Genomic DNA, 22,151 nt, shown 5'->3' on the forward strand with positions numbered 1-22,151 from the left:
CTCTACATTCTTCTAGTTGCTCTATGTATATGCTTGCACAGATAGAGACATATGATGTCTGCTCATCATCTGATATTTAATACTGTCAAGTGGTGATCATCATGGAATACTTCAATTTGATGTCCATTGAAATTGCCAAATACATAGGCAGGTGGTGGGAGTTGTGAAATGAGATTACTAAGTTTTGTTTGGGACTAAGTGATGGAATATAAATTAACGCAGTGGTAAGTGACAACAACTTCTAAAGAAGTCAACAACTTCTAAAGAGATTTGTAATGTAATTTGTCTGGAGGTTAAGTAGATTTAATGAGTATTGCCACTCCTCCATGAGCATGAGACTGCATTTGTATCTTGTCCATACAACAATGATGTGGAAACTAGGTGATTTAAAAAAAAAAAAAAAAATTCTTAGTGTAGGCTCACACCCACTAGGTTCATATGAATACTGAGATCTTTCAGTTCATTATAGTTACTGTGCAGGTCTCCACAGTTCCACTGAATGATTTTATACATTACTTAGGTTTTGTTGCAGTAGACTGATCTGTTGTTGTTGTTGTTTGGTTTTTAGGAGCATTAGCAACTATGTCCATATTGTTCCGGGGATATGCGGTGGTCATTCCCTGACCTTTCCGCATCCTCCGTATTTGGTGGTCATGGGCTCGAATCCTGGTCTAATCAAGAAGCGTGTGCTACACACTGCTGCTCCTGGCCACCTGGCTACGGAGGTGCTTAGACTGATCTGAAATTGACTTTAGAATTAACAAATATCAGGTTTCTGTCAGTCTTGTTTCTTTGTATTCTTTCTAGGGAAGACGGTGTGTACTAATTCCATTGTATCATTTGCATGAAGTTCCAGCATAGTCTTATCATGGTCTTGTTTACTTACACATTTCCAGTATTTGACAGATCTTTTTCTCTTTCCTTTTTTTTTTTTTTTTTTTTTTTTTTATAAGTAGAAACTGGTCTATTTTTTGGTTTTGTCATTTTGTGTGTTGGGCAAGATGTGGGTACTAGTTCTGTTTATTATGTTTTTGGAACTCTTAATAATACAGTCTGTTTGGTTTGTATGAGGAACATGACTTTTATAATTGTGAAATTTTTTTTTCCTCTCTTGGTTTCCATACTTTTGAATAGTATGGAAACTGAGAGAAATTGAAGAGTATCGAAAAATATATTCTTGTATACTTGCGAAGAGCAATATGGTTTCCTTTATGATTAGGACAGGTGGGACTTGCAGCTATACAGCATACATATTCCTTAGATCCACAAATGGGGCAGGAAATGTCCAACACATTGGAAGTCCATATTTTTGGGATTCGGATGTAGGGTTGATTTTTACAGACTAAATGATCAGCTTTAATTGTTGGTGGTAGGATCAGAATCAGAGTACATAAAGTTAAAAAACATAATTCTTCATGCTTGTATCATCAACTGTTGCTAAGCTCCTGGGTTAATTTTTCCTGAGTAAGTCCCATTTACTGATAATGACTTTGGAGGTATTCAGTGTATTATGGAATGAGTATTCCAATAAAGGTTGTCAGTTTTAACAGCTTTTCAAATTGTTTTGGTTTGGCTGTTTTAATGAGGTCTTCACACTAGAGGTATTTAACTATTTTCTGTGACCCATCAATAGATTTCAGACATTTCTGTATTGAAAAAGATGATAGCTTGCTAATAGTTTGTGCAGATAGGGTGCATCATAAAAAAAGTTTGTCTGTTTCATATAAAAACTTAGAAAGGAAATGACCCTTCTTTTTTCCCTTTAACTAACAGATTAACCTTACCGCTTGGTTACTCCAGTGGCATTACTCCTGCCTCCCCTTAGTGGAGCCGAAAACCTGGATGGTAAAGCTAACCCCTGGGTTCAGAACGGGCACAGTGGTTTTTCCACCATTGAGCTCTCACCAAAATGTTCTACCTCAGACTTACCATGACCTCTCACACTCAAAGAGAGGTCTTGGTAAATCAAGAGCTTAACAGCATTCCTGATTGTATACTCATTGTCAACTGAACCTGTGAGTAAGCTCTCTTCTTTCTTTATCTGAAGGTGTCTTGAAAATGCAGCAGATCATCCAAAATGGTCAAGCAACTCCAATCAGGCAACCTACTAATAGAGGTTACACAGTCTAGACAATCTAAGCAGTTATTAAAAACTAATTTCCATAAGTGGAATCCTAGTTATACTCACCCCACATGCCACGCTTAACTCTGCCAAAGGAACTACATCTGAATAGGACCTGCTAAATATTTCAGAGGAAGAAATAGTCCAAGAACTGCATGACCAGAAAGTAGCACAAGCCAGAAGAATTGAGATTCATAAAGATGGTAATCTAGTTCCAACACATATCATATTAATTTTTAATACTCCAAATCCACCAAGTTCGGTAAAAGCAGGTTACATAAACAGTCTTGTCAAACCCTACATTCCAAATCATATAAGTTGTTACAAATGTTAAAAATTTGGACATTTGCAAACAACTTGCTGAGGCAATGCTACATACTCAAACAGAATGCACAGCATCATCACCACTCTTCCCTAATTGCAAGAGTAATCACCCAGCTTATTCTGAGGAGGGTGACTTATAGAAGTTAAAAAACAAATAAATAAATAAAAAATACTGAAATATAAGATCGAAAACAAAGTTCCATACTAAGAGGTGAGAATTTGATATAATTAAGCTGACTATACCAAAGGTTATATGTGCTTTAACTACTCAAAATCACAAATCTGTAGGAATTCAGGCAGAGGTGACATTTCCTCCCTGGACATATCAAGCAGAATGGGCTTGATTGGTGTTCTTGACCCATCCATATTCCAAACACCGCCTTATCAATCAGAACAGTAATATTCCAATCAAAATACTGATGGATAATCTCTGTAATACAGCAGCTGAAGGAGCACATATGCCATATACTGTTGAGGAACATCAACCAACCAAATCAGTATGAACACAGACAATTGCAACTACGAATAAACTGTGTTAGATCTCCATGCAGAAGATGACATGGAGATTGGATCATCTTTAGATTTAACTAAAGACGAAGAGGTAGACATGAAGTCTGGATGGCCGACCGGGCTAGCCGAGTGGGTAAAGTACCTGCCCGGCAACCCAAAGGTCGCGGGTTCGATTCCCGCCTCGGGCTTGGAGCAAAGTACTGCAAAAACCTTGGGAGGTGCAATATGGCCACAGAAGCCGATGCGCCAACAACTACCAAATCAAAAAAAAAAAAAAAAAAAGTCTGGATGTCCACGAGAGAGAGAGAGAGAGAGAGAGAGAGAGAGAGAGAGAGAGAGAGAGAGAGAGAGAGAGAGAGACCATGGAAATGATGGAAGCAAGCAACTCATAAAAAGCAGTCCGATTCCTCCTCTTTCCTGAAAACAACATACTGTTTGCATGATGTTGAGAATTTCATTGACTGTTGTTTCCGTATGTCTTTCTCTAAAACATATATATACCACTAAAGTACTTGAATAAATTGTAATGCTACTCCTTTCTGCTTATTGGGTGACTTCAATGGGTGCCACCATTATGGGGTTTTGCCCATATGGACAGAAGAGGAAAGATCATAGAAAATTTACTGGATCACATACTCATATGCATTTCCCAACAGGATCCACCCCTGCTGTTGACTTCTCTGTATGCTCCCACCCTTTTACCTAGCAAAGAGTGAATAATACTAAACGACCCTCTTTGGCAGTGATTGTTTACCTGTCATCTGCAAGTTAGAAATGTCGAAATCATAAATCATTACATGGAGAAAATCAAACAACCTGGAAATTCTCCAAAGCAGATTGGAAAAAATTCACTGCAAGCATCTCTCGCATTTTACAGAACTAATCCATAGGTAATGTGACTGAATACGTCACTAAGCAAATACTAGAAGATGCTACCAAGTCAATACTAAGCAAGAAGTCATATATTATGGAAAATGCAAATATGTCAACCAGTGGTGGAATTAATTTTTCAATAAAGGAAAGCAAGAAGAAACAAAGCATGGAACTTATTCTGTAAGCATCCCACAGTGCACTAATTATAAGATAATGAAAGCAAAAGCTAGGAAAATTAGATGAACTGTGAAAAAAGACTTGTGGACACACTTTGCATCTACTATTACTAAAGCCACAGATATCAACATAATTTGGAAAAAAAATCAAACTGTTAAATGGCAAGTATCCATTGATATCCTGCCAGATTTTCAGCTGTATTGGATAGGACATTTTCTCCTTACTGGAGATAGAAAATGCCCTTGCTGAAAGATTCTGTAAAGCATCCACAGTAACTACATATGACTAATCTTTCTAACATATTAAAAAAATAGCTGAGCAATATTAAATAAACTTTCACAGTAACTTATCTCTTGATTATAATCAACCTTTCACAATAACTGAAACCAAAGACTACGTAACATCCAACAGTGCTGCAGGTCCAGATGCAATATACAACATTATGCTAAAACATTTAAATAAAATAGCCTTAAATTTGCTGCTGATTTTTTATAACCGGATCCTATTGGAAAATTCATGGCAACATTCCTTTGTCTTAACTTCCCTGAAACCAGGAAAAGATTAGTCAGTCCTACAGAACTGTCAGCCATTATCACTTGCTTCGTTACTTAGAAAAAATTGGTACATAAGCTGCTCACATGTTTTCTGAAAAGTGAAAGCCTGATGAACAAAAATCAATATGGATTTAGGTGAAATAGACCTACACTTGACATGATGATCAAAGCAGAGTTAAACATCTGTAACACATTTATTAAAAAGGGAATTTTAGTTATAGTTAGTTAGTTATTTGGTTTTTAGGAGCATTAGCAACTATGCCCATATTGCTCTGGGATATGTGGTGGTCATTCCCTGACCTTTCCGCAACTTCCGTATTTGATGGTGACGGGCTCGAACCCCGGTCTAATCAAGAAGCGTGTGCTACGTACTGTTGCTCCTTCCCACCTGGCTACAGAGGCACCTTTAGTTATAGTGAATATCAATGTAAAAAAAAAAAAAAGGTTTTAACACAACATGGAGATTCGGCATCCTACAAGACCTTCACTCCTTAATAATAATAGGCAAGCAATAAATGCGCTCGGTAGTTTGGTAATCTTAACTTTTCTTCTAGTGCCCCAACATGATGATCCCTATCAGAAATGAACGATACAGATACAGAGCACCACTTCAGCAAAGAAGCCCAGAACTGAAACAGTATCAGGTCCAACACCAAATTACCTGATAATCCACTCCATCAAATCTTTCCGGATAAAGAAGGGTTTGGCAGGCTCCCCTGAATCTGTAAAACAGCTGTGTTCTGGTGATATCTTCATTGAAACTAAGTGTGACAAACACTCAGAACAACTCCTCTGAGCCACCTCTATTTGGGAATGCCAATTATGATAACACTCCACAAGACATCGAACTCATCCCAAAGTGTGATCTCTGAATGGTCTGGAAGTGTCTGAAGAGATCTGTTCAGAACTAAAGTTGCAAGGAGTGACAGCTGCAAAGTGAATGTTTGTACATAGGGATGGGAATCTAGTCCTGACTAGAAACATTATCCTTACATTTAATATACCAACATCTAATGAGATTAAAGTGATTTATCCGAACTGCACAGTATGTACATATGTCCCAAACCCATTAGGGTGCTTTGTGCCATTCAAAAATGGACTCCTGCAGGGCTCTTGCATGTGCTCAACGCAAGAGCCCTATGGCAGGCCATTCAAAAGATCATGAAATTACATGTAAAGCTACAAAACCCACCTGTATTAATTGCCAAGGAGACCACTCTGCATACTCCTGAGCATGCCAGAGGTGGAACAAAGAAAAAAAAGAAATACAGCGGCTTAAGGCAGAGCTCAATATTTCATACCAGGAGGCCAGAAAAGCAGTTAAATCAGTAAATAGCAATAATGCAACATATGTTGAAAAGGTTGATGAGATATGTTCTGTTGGGACTCAAACAAAATGAGTGTGTCATCAAAAGAGTCATATATGCCCTTTTCCACTGTATACTGAATTCAGAAAAATCTGCATAGAAAAGTCATTTAGCTGTCACTCCCATATTGGTATCTCCTTGTGCACCAGCATTACAAAAACCAAGTGATAAAGTAACCACATAGAAAAATCAACTGCCAACATTACTAGACATTACTACATTACTCCAACATTACTACATTAGTACAAGAAAACGTGGAAGTAAAACCAAGGTGGTGCCTGACAAAACAGTTTTGGAATTGATAAATCCAAGACTAAGAAAAGCAAGCCCTCAGCACTTTGGAAGCCAACCAATGAATCCACTAAGCCTAAGTAATGGGTAAAATCCTATAGTGGAATTGTAGTCGATTCCAGTGAAATGCAGAAGACATTGAGGCACTCCTGTAAAAGCATAAACCAGCCTGCTTTTGCTTACAGGAGACTCCTCTAAAGGCAAATGATGACCCACCATGCATAACATCACAATTATTCATAAAGATAGAATTGTGGATGGCCCTGCTTGTGGAGGAGTTGCTATCATCGTGGGCAACCAGATCCCATTTCAGCCTTTGCAACTTGCAGCCAGCATAGAGGCTGTAGCGATTTGCCTTACAGTGAAGTTTTTATTAACAGTCTGCTCTACTTATTTGCCATTTGGGACTGACATCCCCCAGAAATATCTTGATCTTGTTATGCAGATGCCTTCCCCTTTCTTACTTTTTTGGGGATTTTAATGGTCGTAACACCCTGATATCAATAGAAGAGGATGAGTCATTGTGTATATGCTCATTAACAATAACCTCTCCCTTCTAAATGTGGAAACTAACACCTTCACATGCTTACCTGTATGTTTTCTGCCATTGATCTTTATATCTGCTCCCCTTCTTTCACCTATTTGGGAGGCGAAGGAGAACTCGTATGGGGGCGATCACTTTCCTGTGATTCCAGCAATATTCTGCCACAGCTACTCTAATAACCTTCAAACATGCACTAGCCAAAGCATGCTACATTTGCTGTTAGCGTCAAGGGAACCATGGTTCCATTTTGCATCACCTATTACGCAGTCCACCAGCACTAAGGTGGTAAAATGTATTGTGTCTAATGGCCCCAGGGATTCCCCCCATCTCCGCATTGTGTACTCTGTTTGTGTAGCACAGAACTCTGTGAAGGCCAGAGGTTTTTCAAAAAGTGTGTGTGTGTGTGTGTGTGTGTGTGTGTGTGTGTGTGTGTGTGTGTGTGTGTGTGTGTGTGTGTGTGTGTCCGTCATGTTATGTTATTCCTCTGACCTTTTAGCCATGGGGCCCCTGGTGGAACCCACTGTTGCTAACACTTTGACCTGAGGAGGCAAATCAAGTAGTAGAGGGGTCACATATTTACTCTGGCAGGCCCTGCCACCAATTTCTGAAGATTTCAGTGGCAAGAGCCTATATATATATATATATAAAATATAGAAAATTAATAAATATCTTATGTAAAGTAAACTAAAGTTATTCTTAACATAACGTTATACCACGATTTAAGCATGTAGGAATTAGCCTTTCCACCGTCCGCTTCTTTTCCATAATATACATTATATTATCCTATTTTGCTTCATTATACTTATGATATACGAGGATCTCTTTCTATAAGGGATGGGAAGTTACGCTCCCGGTAAAATCCGACGTACAATTGCATTATAGCTTTCCCTTTACTTTTAACTTTTTACTATCATATTCTATTTTGTAGTACTATTGCTATTCTTAAACCTTGAATCCGTTCTCCTTTTTTAGCGTTTGCTCCTGTTGTACTTATTAATATGATATTAATTGAAGGATATTGGTTCTCTTTTATTACTCTTCTTCCTTAATATATGCTTTTGCAGTCTTAGCTATCGGTCGGGCTAAAGTCATCCAGCCTGTTAACAACAAAATTATTTTCTAACTTTAATTATACTTATCCATTTATCGCATAAATTACCTTTTGACCGTGTTAAACAGGCAGATGATATCAGAAACTGATAGCCGGGTTAATTGTAGGGGGACATATTGGAAGGGTTAGCCCTCGATAAACTCCCTTTCAATGTGTCTTATTACCTATAATTGACTTGATATATATTATTATTATGTTTATTAATTGTTTTATTTTTACTTTTACTTTGACTAATGATTATCCTTTACTAGGTTTGGCCTCGTGGACCAGTTATGGCTATTATAGGGTTAAGTAGCTACCAGCTTATCCTATATGAAATATATCTTACCTATTTTACTAATTGTACTTAAGCTATACAAAACACACACACACACACACACACACACACACACACACACACACACACACACACACACACACACACACACACACACTAGAATCTCCGTTAACCGGAATTCAAGCAACCGGAAAAAAATCTGAAATAGTAGGTAGTTGAAAAATTAAAATGATACATATTAATTTCTAGATAAAATGATTCAAACTTGGCACGCTGCTTTGCACTGTCAGTATGTGCGCACGTGCGTCTCTCATCACGTTTGTCTCTCACTCCCAACAATTCACTGTGTAAATATACTGGTTGATTTATTGTTATTCAAATTCTGTGTTCTCTTTCAATCCCTAGTATGCGAAAACAGGTAGTAAGTAAGCGTAAACGTGTAGTGCTTACCCTCAAGCAGAAGATGGAAATATGCAAGAGGCTTGAGAAAGGTGAAAGTCGTGCAGTACTCATGGAAGAATTTAATGTTGGCTCTTCAACGATATATGATATTAAGGCTCAGTCTCAGAAAATAAAGGAGTTTTATGTCAAGTTGGAGAGTGACAAGAGTGTAGAGATGCGTCGTACTCTTCATACACCGAGAATGGAAGTGCTTGACCAGGCCCTGTATGAGTGGTTTTCGCTGAAAAGATCCGAGGGTGGTTGCATTTCTGGACCCATGTTGCAAGAAAAAGCAAAAGAATTTCATGAGAAAATGAAAATTGAAGGTAAGTGTTCATTTTCAAGTGGCTGGCTTACTCGATTCAAGGTTCGTCACGGCATCCGTAAGCTGGATTTGTCGGCGGAGTAGAAATCGGCTGATTTTCAGGCTGCAGCTTCATTTCGTGAGGTGTTTAGTGAAATAGTGGAAAAAAATGACTTGATCCCAGAACAGATTTATAATGCAGATGAGACAGGACTAATGTGGAAGTGTCTGCCTAATTCTACTTTGTCTGGTGGTAGTGAGAAGGTAGCTCATGAGTTTAAGCAAAATAAAGAGCATGTAACTGTGCTCGTTTGTGCAAATGCATCAGGAAATCATAAGGTAATGCTGTGTGTGTGTGTGTGGTCGGCAAATTTGCTAAACCAAGGTGCTTTAAAGGTGTAAGTAACCTTCCCGTACATTATCATGTACGGAGTAGCAGTTGGATGGACACAGAAATCTTTACCAAGTGGTTTCATTATTCGTCCCTAGTGTTAAAGAAAATTTACGAAAGAAAGGATTACCAGAGAATAGTAAAGTTTTACCAGAGAATAGTAAAGTTTTGTTGCTCTTGGATAACTGTCGCGCACATCCTCCTGCTGAAGAGTTAGTTAATGGCAACATTTTCATGTGTTATCTTCCAGCTAATGTCATAACACTGATCCAACCAATGGATCAGGGGGTGATGCAAAACATAAAAATGTTTTACAGGTGCGACTTCATGCAGAAAATGACTAATTTTGATGGGACAATTCTGGATTTTCAGAAGAAATATAACCTCAAAGATGCTATCTACACTATCAGTTGTGCTTGGGACTCTGTGAGAAATGAAACATTATGGAAATGTTGGCGAAAGTTGTGGCCAGCTGTGATATTTGAGAAGTCCTTCTCCGTCGAATTTGAGGAGTTTCCAGGCAATAGTGCAGCTGAAGAAATGAATTTGCCTCGAGATGAAGTCAATGACTGGCTTGTTGTGGATGAAGATATACCAGTAACTCATACACTGAATACGGAAGACATTATAGATGCTGTTGTGAATCATGGAAAAATGAAAGTTGCAGAGGAGGAAGATAGTGATGATGATGTGTGTCAGGTGGGAAAAGTATCCTGGCAGAGAGCTACTGCAGAATTTGAAACTTTAATAGCTTTTGCAGAACAGCAACCCTTCTTCACTTCTCAGCATCTTATGCAGCTCCACATCATTCATAACTTGACTTTGTCTGAGAGACATAAGACCTCAAAGCAAGGTGATATTCATTCATTTTTGAAGAATGCTGAAAGCAAGTTTGGCAGCACAACATCATCTACTGATGCAGATCCAAAACCATCTACAGACCCTCCTGATCGTGTCCCAGCTACATCAGCAGATCCTGACTATCCTCATGTGATGTCTACCCAGTAAACTCTCTACCTAGTGCAACAGTTTTGAGTGTGTTTTTTTGTAAGTTACTGTATTCAGAAAGTGGTTTTTATAATAAAACTCAGTTTCTTTAGTAAAATTTGTCTATGTTTGTCTTAATTTTCTAAGTATTGGGCTTAGTATAATAGTCAAGTATTTTTTTAATACTAACTCTCAAGCAACCAGAAACTACAGTTATCCAGCATCTACCAATTCCCATGGGTGCCGGTTAATGGGAGTCTAATGTATATATATATATATATATATAAATAATGTTGGTTTGTAGAATAAATAAAGTGTCTGTGAAAATGGAAATGAAAAGTCCACAAGTTGCCAGAACTAAGAGAAGTTTAAGGGATATTAGAAAGTGGAAGTGAAGTTGTGGTTAAACAGGTGAAAGAATTTGAAAAACCTAGTGCAAAAATGAACTGGGACTGAGGGGGGGAAAAAAGGAATATACAAGTAAATAAATAAATAACACTATATTCAGATATGGGAGGGTAATTTTAGCAAGAGGTTGAATCAGGGGATGGCAAATATGCATAATCTGAATATAGTAGATGAAAATATGATACATAGCCAGGAAATTCATCAGGGGACTGCTCCTGACCATTTATCATGCACTGCATTTCCAAACTTGTCTATAGTATTAGAAAAAGGGAGACAAATATGTAGCCTTTTATCGTGATACTAGTAGACAAGGTAGTTCCTACGCAGTGTAAAACACGTAAATTAAAATAAATACAAATATATACAAATTTACAAAAGTATAATGTGGAATATAACACAAAGGGTACTAGGAAAGTTTTGCAATACAGCTTTGTTTATTTAATTTTTTCAAAGTAATTTCCTCTACATTCAATACACCTCTCCATCCTCCGAAACCAATCTTTAAACCAGTTCTGCCAAGTTTCACTAGGGAGTAAAGCACACTCGTTGTCCCAAGCCCGTAGAAGGTCCTCATCACTGGAAAATCGCCTCCCTTTTAGCTTCATTTTCACATGCAGGAACAGTGCAAAGTCGCAGGGAGCAAGGTCTGGACTGTAGGGAGGGTGCTCGAGAAGTTTCAGTCCTGTCGTGGTCAAATATTCGGTGCAGGCTTTGGCGCGGTGAGCTGGAGCATTATCGTGATGGAGGTACCAGGTGTCCATTCTTGACTTTGGCCGCAGGTTCTTCATAGATCCAATGACTTTAGGCAGGCATTGTTCAGTATACCACTTAGCTGTGACTGTCTTCTGCGTGTCCAAAACGACACGTTCCACAATTCCACTCGATTTGAAAAATACAGCTATCATTTTCTTCTTTACAGATCGGGATTTTCTGACAATTACGGGTGTGTCGTCATCATCAAAGACCCAAACTTTGTTTTGAGCCTTGGTCGGCAGATCTTAATAGTACAGCCAAGTCTCGTCACCTGTCACGATGTTGTTCACATACCGAGATTGTCCCTTATCAAACTTTTTTAACATCTCCCGGCACCAAGTCACACGTCGTGTCATCTGCTCTTCAGTCAGTTGATGCAGCACCCAGAGAGAAAAAATTTTCTTCACGTGCAAATGATCTTGCAGAATCGAACGAATTGCTGGTGCATTTAGGCCGAAAGTATCCTCTATCTGTTGGTAGGTCACTCGCCTGTTTTCGTCAAGCATTTTCCTCACAGCAGTAACGTTTTCCTCCGTAACTGACGTTCGTGGCCTTCCCGGCCTCTCAGAATCCTCCAGAGTGAAATTTCCCCTTTGGAATTCTCTATACCACCTGAATATCGTTGTACGATGTGGACAATCATCATCTAGTGCAAGAGTCATTTCTTCTAAGCACTGGTCTATGGTTAAACCACGCACGAAATTATACCGCAAAACTGTCCTTATCTCATTTCGTGACCACGATGCCATCGCAAGCACTTTACACTCTCACTACTAATGAATAACTGAGCCCATCGACTTGGCGCGGCGGCTACTATGCACGTATGAACATGTCTCAACATGCAGCAACAAGCAGCTTCCTGTGATTCATTGTTGCATCATATTGCAAAACTTTCCTAGTACCCTTAGTACAAATGTATGTGAAGTGCATGAAAAAGTATAGACAAGCAATACTTGTCTATACAAGACAATACTTGTCTTTGCTTGTCTATACTTTTTCATGCACTTCATATACATTTGGATATTTGTAATTAAAATAAATACAAATATATACAAATTTAGAAAAGTGTAATGTGGAATATAATAAAAATGTATGTGAAGTGCATGAAAAAGTATAGACAAGTATTGCTTGTCTATGGAATATAATACAAGACAATACTTGTCTTCGGCTGCTTTGTCTAAGCAGCCAAACATTTTTGCACTAGGTTTTTCAAATTCTTTCACCTATTTAACCACTACTTCGCTTCCAGTTTCTACTATCCTTACTTCTCAGTTCTGGTACCTTGTGGACTTTTTCATTTTCACAGACACTTTATTTATTCTACAAACCACACATTATTTATATCCTTTTGATACCTCTACTGCTGCACTGTGCGTTTTGGAGCATTAGACATATTATAACTTTCGTTATTTTCTTTTTTTCTGCTTATTTTGCTTCAACTGTTATATATTACTACTACTACTAGTGTATATATATTATATATATATACACGTTTATAATTGTTTGAATTTTTGATTGTTACCTATTATTGGTGGTTTTTACATATAGGCATTAGTGTTCATACAATTCTGGTCATTAAGCTAGCCTTATTTAGGTTATCTTAATTCCTCATGGCCTATACATATTAGGTTTAGAAGTTTAATGCTTAACGATAATGAATTTTCATGACACCTCAATCAGATCACCTCGCCACCTGTGAGGTGATCTGATTGAGGTGTATAAAGCCTTCAATGGTTTGAGCATGCTCAATGCTGATGGGATTCTTCCTCTTGCTCAGAATAATTGCCTGAGAGGGCATAAATTCAAATTGAGGAAAGACGGTTATAGAATAGATGTGCAGAAGTTTGCCTTTAGCCAGCGGGTGGTTGATTGCTGGAACAAACTTCCATCTGTCGTTGTAGAAGTTGATAGCTTAAGTAGATTCAAAGCAGAACTTGACAAACATTTGGAGCAAGTGGATGGGTGAAATAAGGGTGTTTTTCTTTTTTTCTTTTTTTGCTGATACTATATAAGCTTACTTTCTTGCATCATGTGCCTTTGCTAATTCTAATAGGATGTAGATCTGCTGTAAGGGTTGCAGAGAAGGGCAGTAAGACTGGTAAAGGATGGTCTTATTGAGACAGGCTGCAGTTCTGAAAATTGCAGCATGTTGAGACTAGGCACTTGCAAGGTGATCTGATTGTGATTTTTAAAGTTTTGAATGGAATGAGCAAGCTCAGTGCTGATGGCTGTTTGTTTGTTTTTGTTTTTTTGGTTTTTAGGAGCATTAGCAACTAAGGCCATATTGCTCTGTGAATATGCGGTGGTCATTCCCCGACCTTTCCGCATCCTCCGTATTTGGTGGTGACGGGCTCGAACCCCGGTCTAATCAAGAAGCGTGTGCTACGCACTGCTGCTCTTTCCCACCTGGCTATGGAGGCGTTGTGCTGATGGCATTCTTTCTCTTGCTGAGAGGGCATCCATGTGGGGGCATAAATTCAAATTGCAGAAAGGATGGTTGCAAATAAGATGTGAGGAGGTTTGCCTTCAGCCAGCGGGTGGTTGACTGCTGGAATAAACTTCCTTCAGGTGTGGAAGTGGGCAGTTTGAATGAATTCAAGGAAGAACTAGATAAATGATTGGAAGGGATGGATAGATGAAATTGGATTTTATTTTTTTGACTCATGCTGTATAAGCTTGCTTTCTTGCATTATTTGCTACTACGATTACCAATTATATGATAACACCTCTGTATTTAGGTTAAATTTGTTGTCGTTTTCTGGAACAACTTTCCTTCATACGTATTTCCTGAAAATTACAGTCTACAGAAGTTCAAGTCCAATGTCAACAAATCTTCTTCTTTCGTCTTCTCAACCTCCTTCTTCTTTCTTCTTCTCAACCTCCAACTCAAGCACGGTACTAAGTACTATAGGTTCTAATACCTCTCATGTTTGGGGTCTACATAAAAAAAAAAAAAAAAAAAAAAAAAAACTGATCTATTCACTGAAATAGGTATGCATACAACCACTATGAGAATAAAATTATTAGTTTAATTATTTTATTTAGTTTTAATTTAAAAAAAAAAGGGCGGGGGGTAAACTGCAGCCATTATCAATCCACTTCAGGATGGAAGCCTCTTCAACAATTCATATTGATGGAAATGGATCATAATCTGCCATGCTGGTTCAGGGTGGGTTGGTAGATCGACCATATTTAGCAGTCAGGGGTTTGAACCCAGATCTACTCAAAGAGCTTGTGCTACTGCACTCCGGCTCCTAACCACTCTGCTACGGAGGCCCCACTAGTTTTAATTATCTAGTATTAATTATCTGGTTTTCCATCACTGTTAAGACAGGTAACTAGATTCATCTGTGGAGAAGTAGATGAATCTAGCTACTACTTCTCATTCACCCCCACTTTTGTATTACAAAATACTCGATAAATACAAATATATTTTTTATATTGTGACTTTGCTTACCATGTTATTAATTTCTTTTTGTACAGGAACAGAACCATTCAGTATCCAAAGAAAGAATACCTGATCAGCAAAGAATTACAGAAAAGGCCATTGACAGAAATATGGAAAAAGAAAGCAATTTTAAAGATACCTATCAATCACAGCCACCAAAGCTATTACAAAAGTCTGTTGTAGAAAATCTTAATCACAGTTCAATTCAGAGTGGTGTTTCTAACCGGACAGAAATTAATGGTATTTTATCATCTGATAAATATTCTTCTTTTCATGGGAATCTTCCATCAGAACAGAATGATAGGAGAATATTCCGAAGTCACGAAAGACAAACTGTTATTGCAGCAGAAGGAAGGTTAAGAGAGAATGATATCTGGAATAGTAGTGTTTCAGGACATGAATTTTGGAGGCCATCTGTTTTCCAAAATGAAGGTATGCACACTCGTTTACTAGAGGGTGAAAAGATAAATTCTGAGAGTGATGAAAACACTGGGAGTCTTAACGCAGCCAGTCGACAGCATACACTAGACTCCTTTTCAGCTATTAAATCACGTCACCACCACCACCACCACCACCATAATCATCAGCCTCATACAGGAATGAAAGAAATTTCTGTAACAAGAGCCCTGCTAGAAAATAACATTACTCCAGCACTGATAGGAAGAGTATCCGGTAGTCAAGTGGAGGTTACTTGTAGGGTTATTAGCAAGCTTGATTTACAAGAGGAAAGAATTCGTAAACAACGGCTAAATGGCACATACCACAGTGAAGAAAGTGAGTCGGATTCTGATGATGAGTGTTATCAGAAAAAACTTAGCCATATATTGTTAATTTCAAAAGGACCACCATTGAACCTTGATACAAATCCAAAGGTAGGTGTTTATTATTATTATTTTCAATTAATTATTATTATTATTTTTTTTTTTGTAAAATTTTTGTTTCTAGTTATGTTAAAATGTATTTGTCAGGTCTTTCACTCTAATGCCTAATTATCCACTGATTAGGCACCAGATAGTGGTAAAATTGCCATACTTATGGGTGAAGTGGCACACATTTCAAATAAATAGCAATATCCTTTTGGGAGCAGTACTTCTTTTTTTTAAGGTGTAAGTGAAATACTGAGGCAACTTGTAATGAAATGCCCTTTGCAATAATATTTAAATACCTCTAATCAGTGTATTTCATAGCAAGCTTAAATCATAGCTATTATACAGACTGAGACTTTTGTATGTAGGTATATACAAAGTATGGCTTTGTTCGTAGCATAAAGCCTTTGCCCTAGATTTACTTGAATTAAAATGAATGTGTAAATCTTATTAATTTCTAGTTATCAATGTTGTTCTGAAATAGTTATTCCTTATGAGTACTCTGTATAAAAGGCATTAGAGAAAAGCGCCTCCGTAGCCAGGTGGGAAGGAGCAGCAGTGTGTAGCACACGCTTCTTGATTAGACCGGGGTTCGAGCCCGTCACCACCAAATATGGAGGATGCGGAAAGGTCAGAGAATGACTACCGCATATCCCGGAGCAATATGGCCTTAGTTGCTAATGCTCCTAAAATCCAAAAACAAACAAACAACAAACAGCATTAGAGAAAGAAAAACAATTTTTACTTTATCTGAAATTAACAAATTAAAGAATTTTATATTTTATAAGGAGGTTTATTGCCTTAGTTCCAAAGGAACAGTTCTGCTTTATTTAATTAACTGCATCGTATTGGAGAAATGTAATATTATTGTCAGGGAAAAAAAAAAATAAATAAATAAATGCAATGAAAGTACATTGTACTGGGATTTAGCATCTTACTATTCTTCTAATTCCTGGCTGAATCATCTTGGGAAAAATCCCCCCCCCCACAACACACGGCTCCTGAGCCACAGTGATTTCAATGCATCCTCTCTTCAGTTGGCTGATTCTAGAGAATATTAAATTCTTTTAATTTGCATAATTAGTTAATTTTTGCTTATATAACAGTAAAGAAATAAGCTTTCTAACAAGAAAGGAAAGACCCCCCCCTCCTTGCACATAAATAACTTCATTAACACACTAACCACTTCCACCTATTCAATTAAGAAAATAGAGGAAGATGTGGAAAACTGAGAAAAACAAAAAAAGAAAATACTCCAAAAATCCTTAAGAGCAGCTCACACACAATCCCCCTCCAGACCCCTGGTACCACCCTGCAGATGATCCAAGCATGAAGGCAGTGCACCTCAAACAAGAACCATTGGATTCAGAGTAGTAAAACTTGGCACCCTACCATTGGTCAATAGATTTAATCGTATAATATAACTGTTTGGCAATACTTCTTGCAGGTATTCACAACAGGTTTTGTTGGCATCAGACAGCAGATAAGAATTTAATTTTTATGTATGTGTATCCATACATATTTACCTTAACCTATAGTACAGTCCTTTGTGACCATAATGTAATTTTAACCTAAAAATTCCTTATCTTGGAATTCCTAAAATTCACAATTAATAATTTACAAATGTCCCAAATTGTAACTCTTTTCTTCCCCTAATAGCCAATGTATGGTGTGATTATAGGCAGTGATAAGTTGCATGAAACATCACCTTATATGTTTAGTGTCTTGGGCTTATAAGATTAATAAACTATTATTATCTAACATGGTAAAAGAGTGGTTATTATGACAATTAATTTTCATGGAAAACAACCATGTTAACATCCTTCCCTAACTATATTGGAAGAAAACATGTTTTTCTGGTTAATGAGGGAGCACCACTGGTAGAGAGTAGGTAATAGGGGCAACATTAAAGGAGAAAGGAAATAAGCATTTTGAGAGTAAACCGTTGCCATATGTAGTAAACATGAGAATTATAACCATTGGGCCAAATGGTACAATCCGAGGACCTTCAAGCAAGGAAAGTAGTAAGTAGTACAGTAAACCCTCGATTTAATGGACTAATAGGGGAGAACGGGTGTCCATTAAATCGAATGTAACCTAGGAGTGGGCATTTTTTATTGTTCATAATGTAAAAAAAAAAAAGCTTTAATACATATACAGTACTGTACAATATAAAATTATGTTTCAGTTTGGCCTTTGATTTATGGATATCAGAAACAGTTTGTTTTTTTTAAGCCGTAAATTTCACAAACATGTGCTACTTAGACATGTTGTTCTAATTTCTCAATTAGCTCTAATTTCTGTGCCACATTTAAGTTGACACGTTTTCTTTTAACTCCTCTATCACTTGATGCCATTTTAAATTGTAAGGATTGCAAAATTATTTAATAAATAAAGTCACAATTCAGAAATCACAGAAACACTCTGTATACAACCTGACCGCACGATAGCTTGAGGCAGACTGAGACCAAAACAAGGCGAGTCGGTAGACCTGAGGTGACTTTCGAGCTGGGTGTCCATTCAGCTTGAAAGTCACCGCCTGCTCTTATCTGTAATCTGGGAAAACAGCTATTTGAACACGTTTTCAGAAAGAATAAAAAACAATTTCCTGAATTTGATTATAAAAACAATAATGGAAATAGATAATTATTATTAATTTTTAATTAATAATAACATTGAAGTTTTGTATAACCTCAAAAGAATAACATGGTCAAGATTAATATGTACATTACTGTATTATTTGTCCAGTCCGTTAAATCCGAAATATGTTATATTGGGGTCCGTTAAATCAAGGGTTTACTCTATATGAAAATAGTGAAAATTAGGCAAAAGAGACCAAACAATTTTAGATCATAACATAAGGATGCGAATACCCCTACTACACTATCAGAGAGTAGAAATCTAGTAGACGGAAAGGTCTCTAGTAAGGAACCTTTGTTCTGGTGTTATGGGAGGGAGGACAGTGGTGATGCATCGAATGATGAATAAAAGGGGCTGCTGATGAGTATTGCCCATTAGGTGGTGAAGATATAAAACAACCGGTAATTCCATGGGAAAAGAGTCCCAGAAAGAGAGGGTAATTTGCAAACTGAGAAAATAGTGCTAGAAAATGAAAATAAAAAAAAAATAATAAAAAAATAAACACATAAATACCCCATGAATAGCACATAAATGAATAGAAAAATAGTTTTAATGCTATTTTGCTATTCATTCTCATGCTATTGACTACATCAGATGAAACGTTTGGTTAAACATGCCAAAAATTAAATCTTTACAAAACTTCATATGGAATCATGGATTGGCAATCATAGAAAAGATTTTAGTGCGGATATCATTATTGTGTTCTGTGTTGTTTGTGAAAAGAACGTTCCATGCAAGGAAAAATTCCAGATCCAACCAACGTGAAAACATCACACATTATGGCCAGGCAAAGGAAAAGTAAGGAAAAATTTCTAGAGCAGTCACTTTTAACCAAGCCATGTACTTCAAAAAAAAAAAAAAGAGAAAAGTGATTTTCAAAGGAGTTGTCTTGCCCTGGTAAGCAATAAGTTAAATAATCAAGTCTACAAGCAAATTTTGAAAAAAATATTGCATAAATCAAAATATTTTAGATGAATCTTCTTGAGAAAGAATTACTTTAACGTTTTTTGTAATGACATTATTTGCTTAATTTGTCAAGATATAGAAAACTACAATTGGATGTCCGTTGGCAAAATGACAGACCTTTGTGGCTGCTATACTGCACATTTTATATGTCTAAAATTAGATGTAGAACCATCGTGTCTGTATTACTTGCTTATAAGGCTTGAAACGGTGCATTACTCTACAATAACAAGATTTTGTAATGATTCTTTGTAGTTACGGCCAGAATCAATCCATAGTGAAAGATCTGCATTTTTGTTTTTAGTGATGTTGCTTCATTTATGGTAAAAGCCACTTCTGTGTTACAAGTTTACTATCCAAATCTGATCCACATTACTTGCTTAGCCCATGACTTGCATAAGTTGGCAGGGGCAATTTGGGAGACTTTTGGTGAAATTAACAAAATTTCTATTAAAAAAAAGATTTTGTCAAAAGTGCCTTCGAAAATAGCAACTTACCTACTCTTCCTCTCCGACATGATCCTGTTCTCACAAGATGGGGAATGGGAAACATGGTTACAAGCAGCATTGTTTTATGCTAAAAATTTAGATTTTATAAAAGAATTTGTGGATTACTTGGACATTTATCAGCTATTGGTAGTACTAAAACAATGCTTTCTGATTCTTTGACTAGAAAACATTTATTCTTCATCCAGACCCATTTCAGCTGGTTACCTAATTATATAACTGAACTTGAAATGTGGGGCTTTCTTTGAGCAATGCAATTGGAGAGATGGAAAAAGTTGAATTGCAAATTTCAACCATGCCTGAATTTATAAGAGAAGAAATAAGAAGAAAATACAATAATGTTTTAGAAAAGAACTGAGGATTTCAAACTTTCAAGAAAATAGATGAATTCATAAATGGGGAAGGAAATGAACTTCCATTTCAAGTAGAGGTTTCAAAAGCTCACATATAGAAAATGACCTTGGATAATAAATGCCACAAATTTATAATGGATCACTTCGAGAAATATATTATTGTGTATTTTAACAGAAATTATTCCAGGTGTGAGTTTAAAAGGGAAAACTCTAAAAAAAAAAAAAAAAAAAATGTTAACTTTTCAAAAACTGTTTTATTACTTTAACATGTTGAATACAAAGAAATTGTGGTTCAACTAATTGTAATAAATGTAAAAATTGTGGTGCATATTTAGTATACAGCCACTCCCCAACTTACGTTAAGGGTTGCATTTCATGGAACTCTACATAAAGGCGCCTCCGTAGCCAGGTGGGCAGGAGCAGCAGTGCGTAGCACACGCTTCTTGATTAGACCGGGGTTCGAACCCATAACCACCAAATACGGAGAATGCGGAAAAGTCAGGGAATGACCACCTCATATCCCTGGAGCAATATGGCCTTAGTTGCTAATGCTCCTAAAATCCAAATAACAACAACAACTCTACATAACTCGGAATTTTACGTGTCGGATTTTATGCAGCAATCATGAATTTCATTGAAGCAAAAAAGAAATGTTCGATGAACATGTAAATAGAATTATTTATTCAATTTTTTTTATCTCTTGTGCAGGAAAAATTACAAACATCTACAAAAATTTCAAAATTATAAAATTGCAAAAAGAGAGAGGAGACAGGCATAACATTAGCACGGTTTGCTTTTCGAGCATCACGCCAGAATTAAATCTCCAGCTGATAAGCACGTCGCTGCAGAAGTTGAGGGTTGTGGACATTTAGAAGGGGTTTTTTCCGACACATCACAAAATTTCTCTGCAGCTGCAGAATCGACAATGGCAACTTCACCGCATACTTTACTGTTTTGGAAACCAGCACGAGGCTTGAACTTATTAAACCACCTGTTGCTTGCCCCGAACTTTGGCTTGGGGTTTGCCATACTTGTCCTTAATATCTTCATAAATACTTGTTGCTTTTGCTTGAATGGCCATTGGACTCAGGGGCACTTGCTTCTGAATCTGATTTTCCATCCATATTATTAATAGATTTTCCATCTTCGATATAGTATCCGAACTCTCTTTTGTGATCACTGTTGATGTTAAATGCGTTGATCCTTAAATTATATGCGCACTGCCCCTTAAAATAGTATTCACTATTGAAGCAGCGGGACATAATTCTGTGCAATAGATGACAAACTTTGTCCTGCATCATACTTCTTAATTATTATCTTCATTTCTAAATCAATTTTGTTTCATATCCTAGCACTGCCAGCACTTGCACTTTCTAGTGGTCGCATTCCCTTCACCATTGTAATAAGTAAATAGGAATGATTTCTAGGTGGTAGATGACTCTCATCAACCGGTGCAACACCACCACTTTGCTTATTGGAAGCTTGAAGTGGTGGAACCCATGTTTAGTCTCCAGAGCTAAGTTCCGGTCAACCCTTCCCCATCTCTTCCATCATGCAGTGATTGATGACTTTTTAGGTTAAGATGAACATCGTGACGAGATACAATCTTCCTTACATTTCGAGGGTACAGCTCTAAAACGGTGTTCGCAGGCTGGCCGCTAGTTAGTAGTAGTAGTAGTATTGGCATGTGATGCAAGAAAGCAAGTGTATGAGCTTATGCAGCACCAGCCAAAAAAATCACACCATTCCCTCCAAATGCCTGTCCAGTTCCTCCTTAAATTTATTTAACCTATCAACTTCCACATCGACAGCTGGAAGTTTGTTCCAGCAATTAACCACCCTCTGGCTAAAGGCAAATTTCCGCACATCTATTCTACATCTGTCTTTTTTTAATTTGAATTTATGCCCCCTTAGGTTCGTAATCTGAACAAATGAAAGGAT

The 22,151-nt window shown here is 37.2% G+C and overlaps 1 protein-coding gene across 2 annotated transcripts in view; it reads left to right on the plus strand.

The window, feature by feature from the left end:
- The window catches only part of LOC150089910 (genetic suppressor element 1-like), a 488,677-nt gene that overhangs the window by 398,652 nt on the left and 67,874 nt on the right, over positions 1 to 22,151 (plus strand). For both annotated transcript variants that reach the window (XM_090389701.1, XM_090389702.1), the window contains exon 10: positions 14,918 to 15,754. In XM_090389701.1, the coding sequence (XP_090245827.1) occupies positions 14,918 to 15,754 (837 nt within the window). The remainder of the gene's footprint in view (positions 1 to 14,917; positions 15,755 to 22,151) is intronic.

Source organism: Mastigoproctus giganteus, chromosome 2 (assembly GCF_048544385.1).
Source record: "Mastigoproctus giganteus isolate SK-2022 chromosome 2, ASM4854438v1, whole genome shotgun sequence".
NCBI lineage: Eukaryota > Metazoa > Arthropoda > Arachnida > Uropygi > Thelyphonidae > Mastigoproctus > Mastigoproctus giganteus.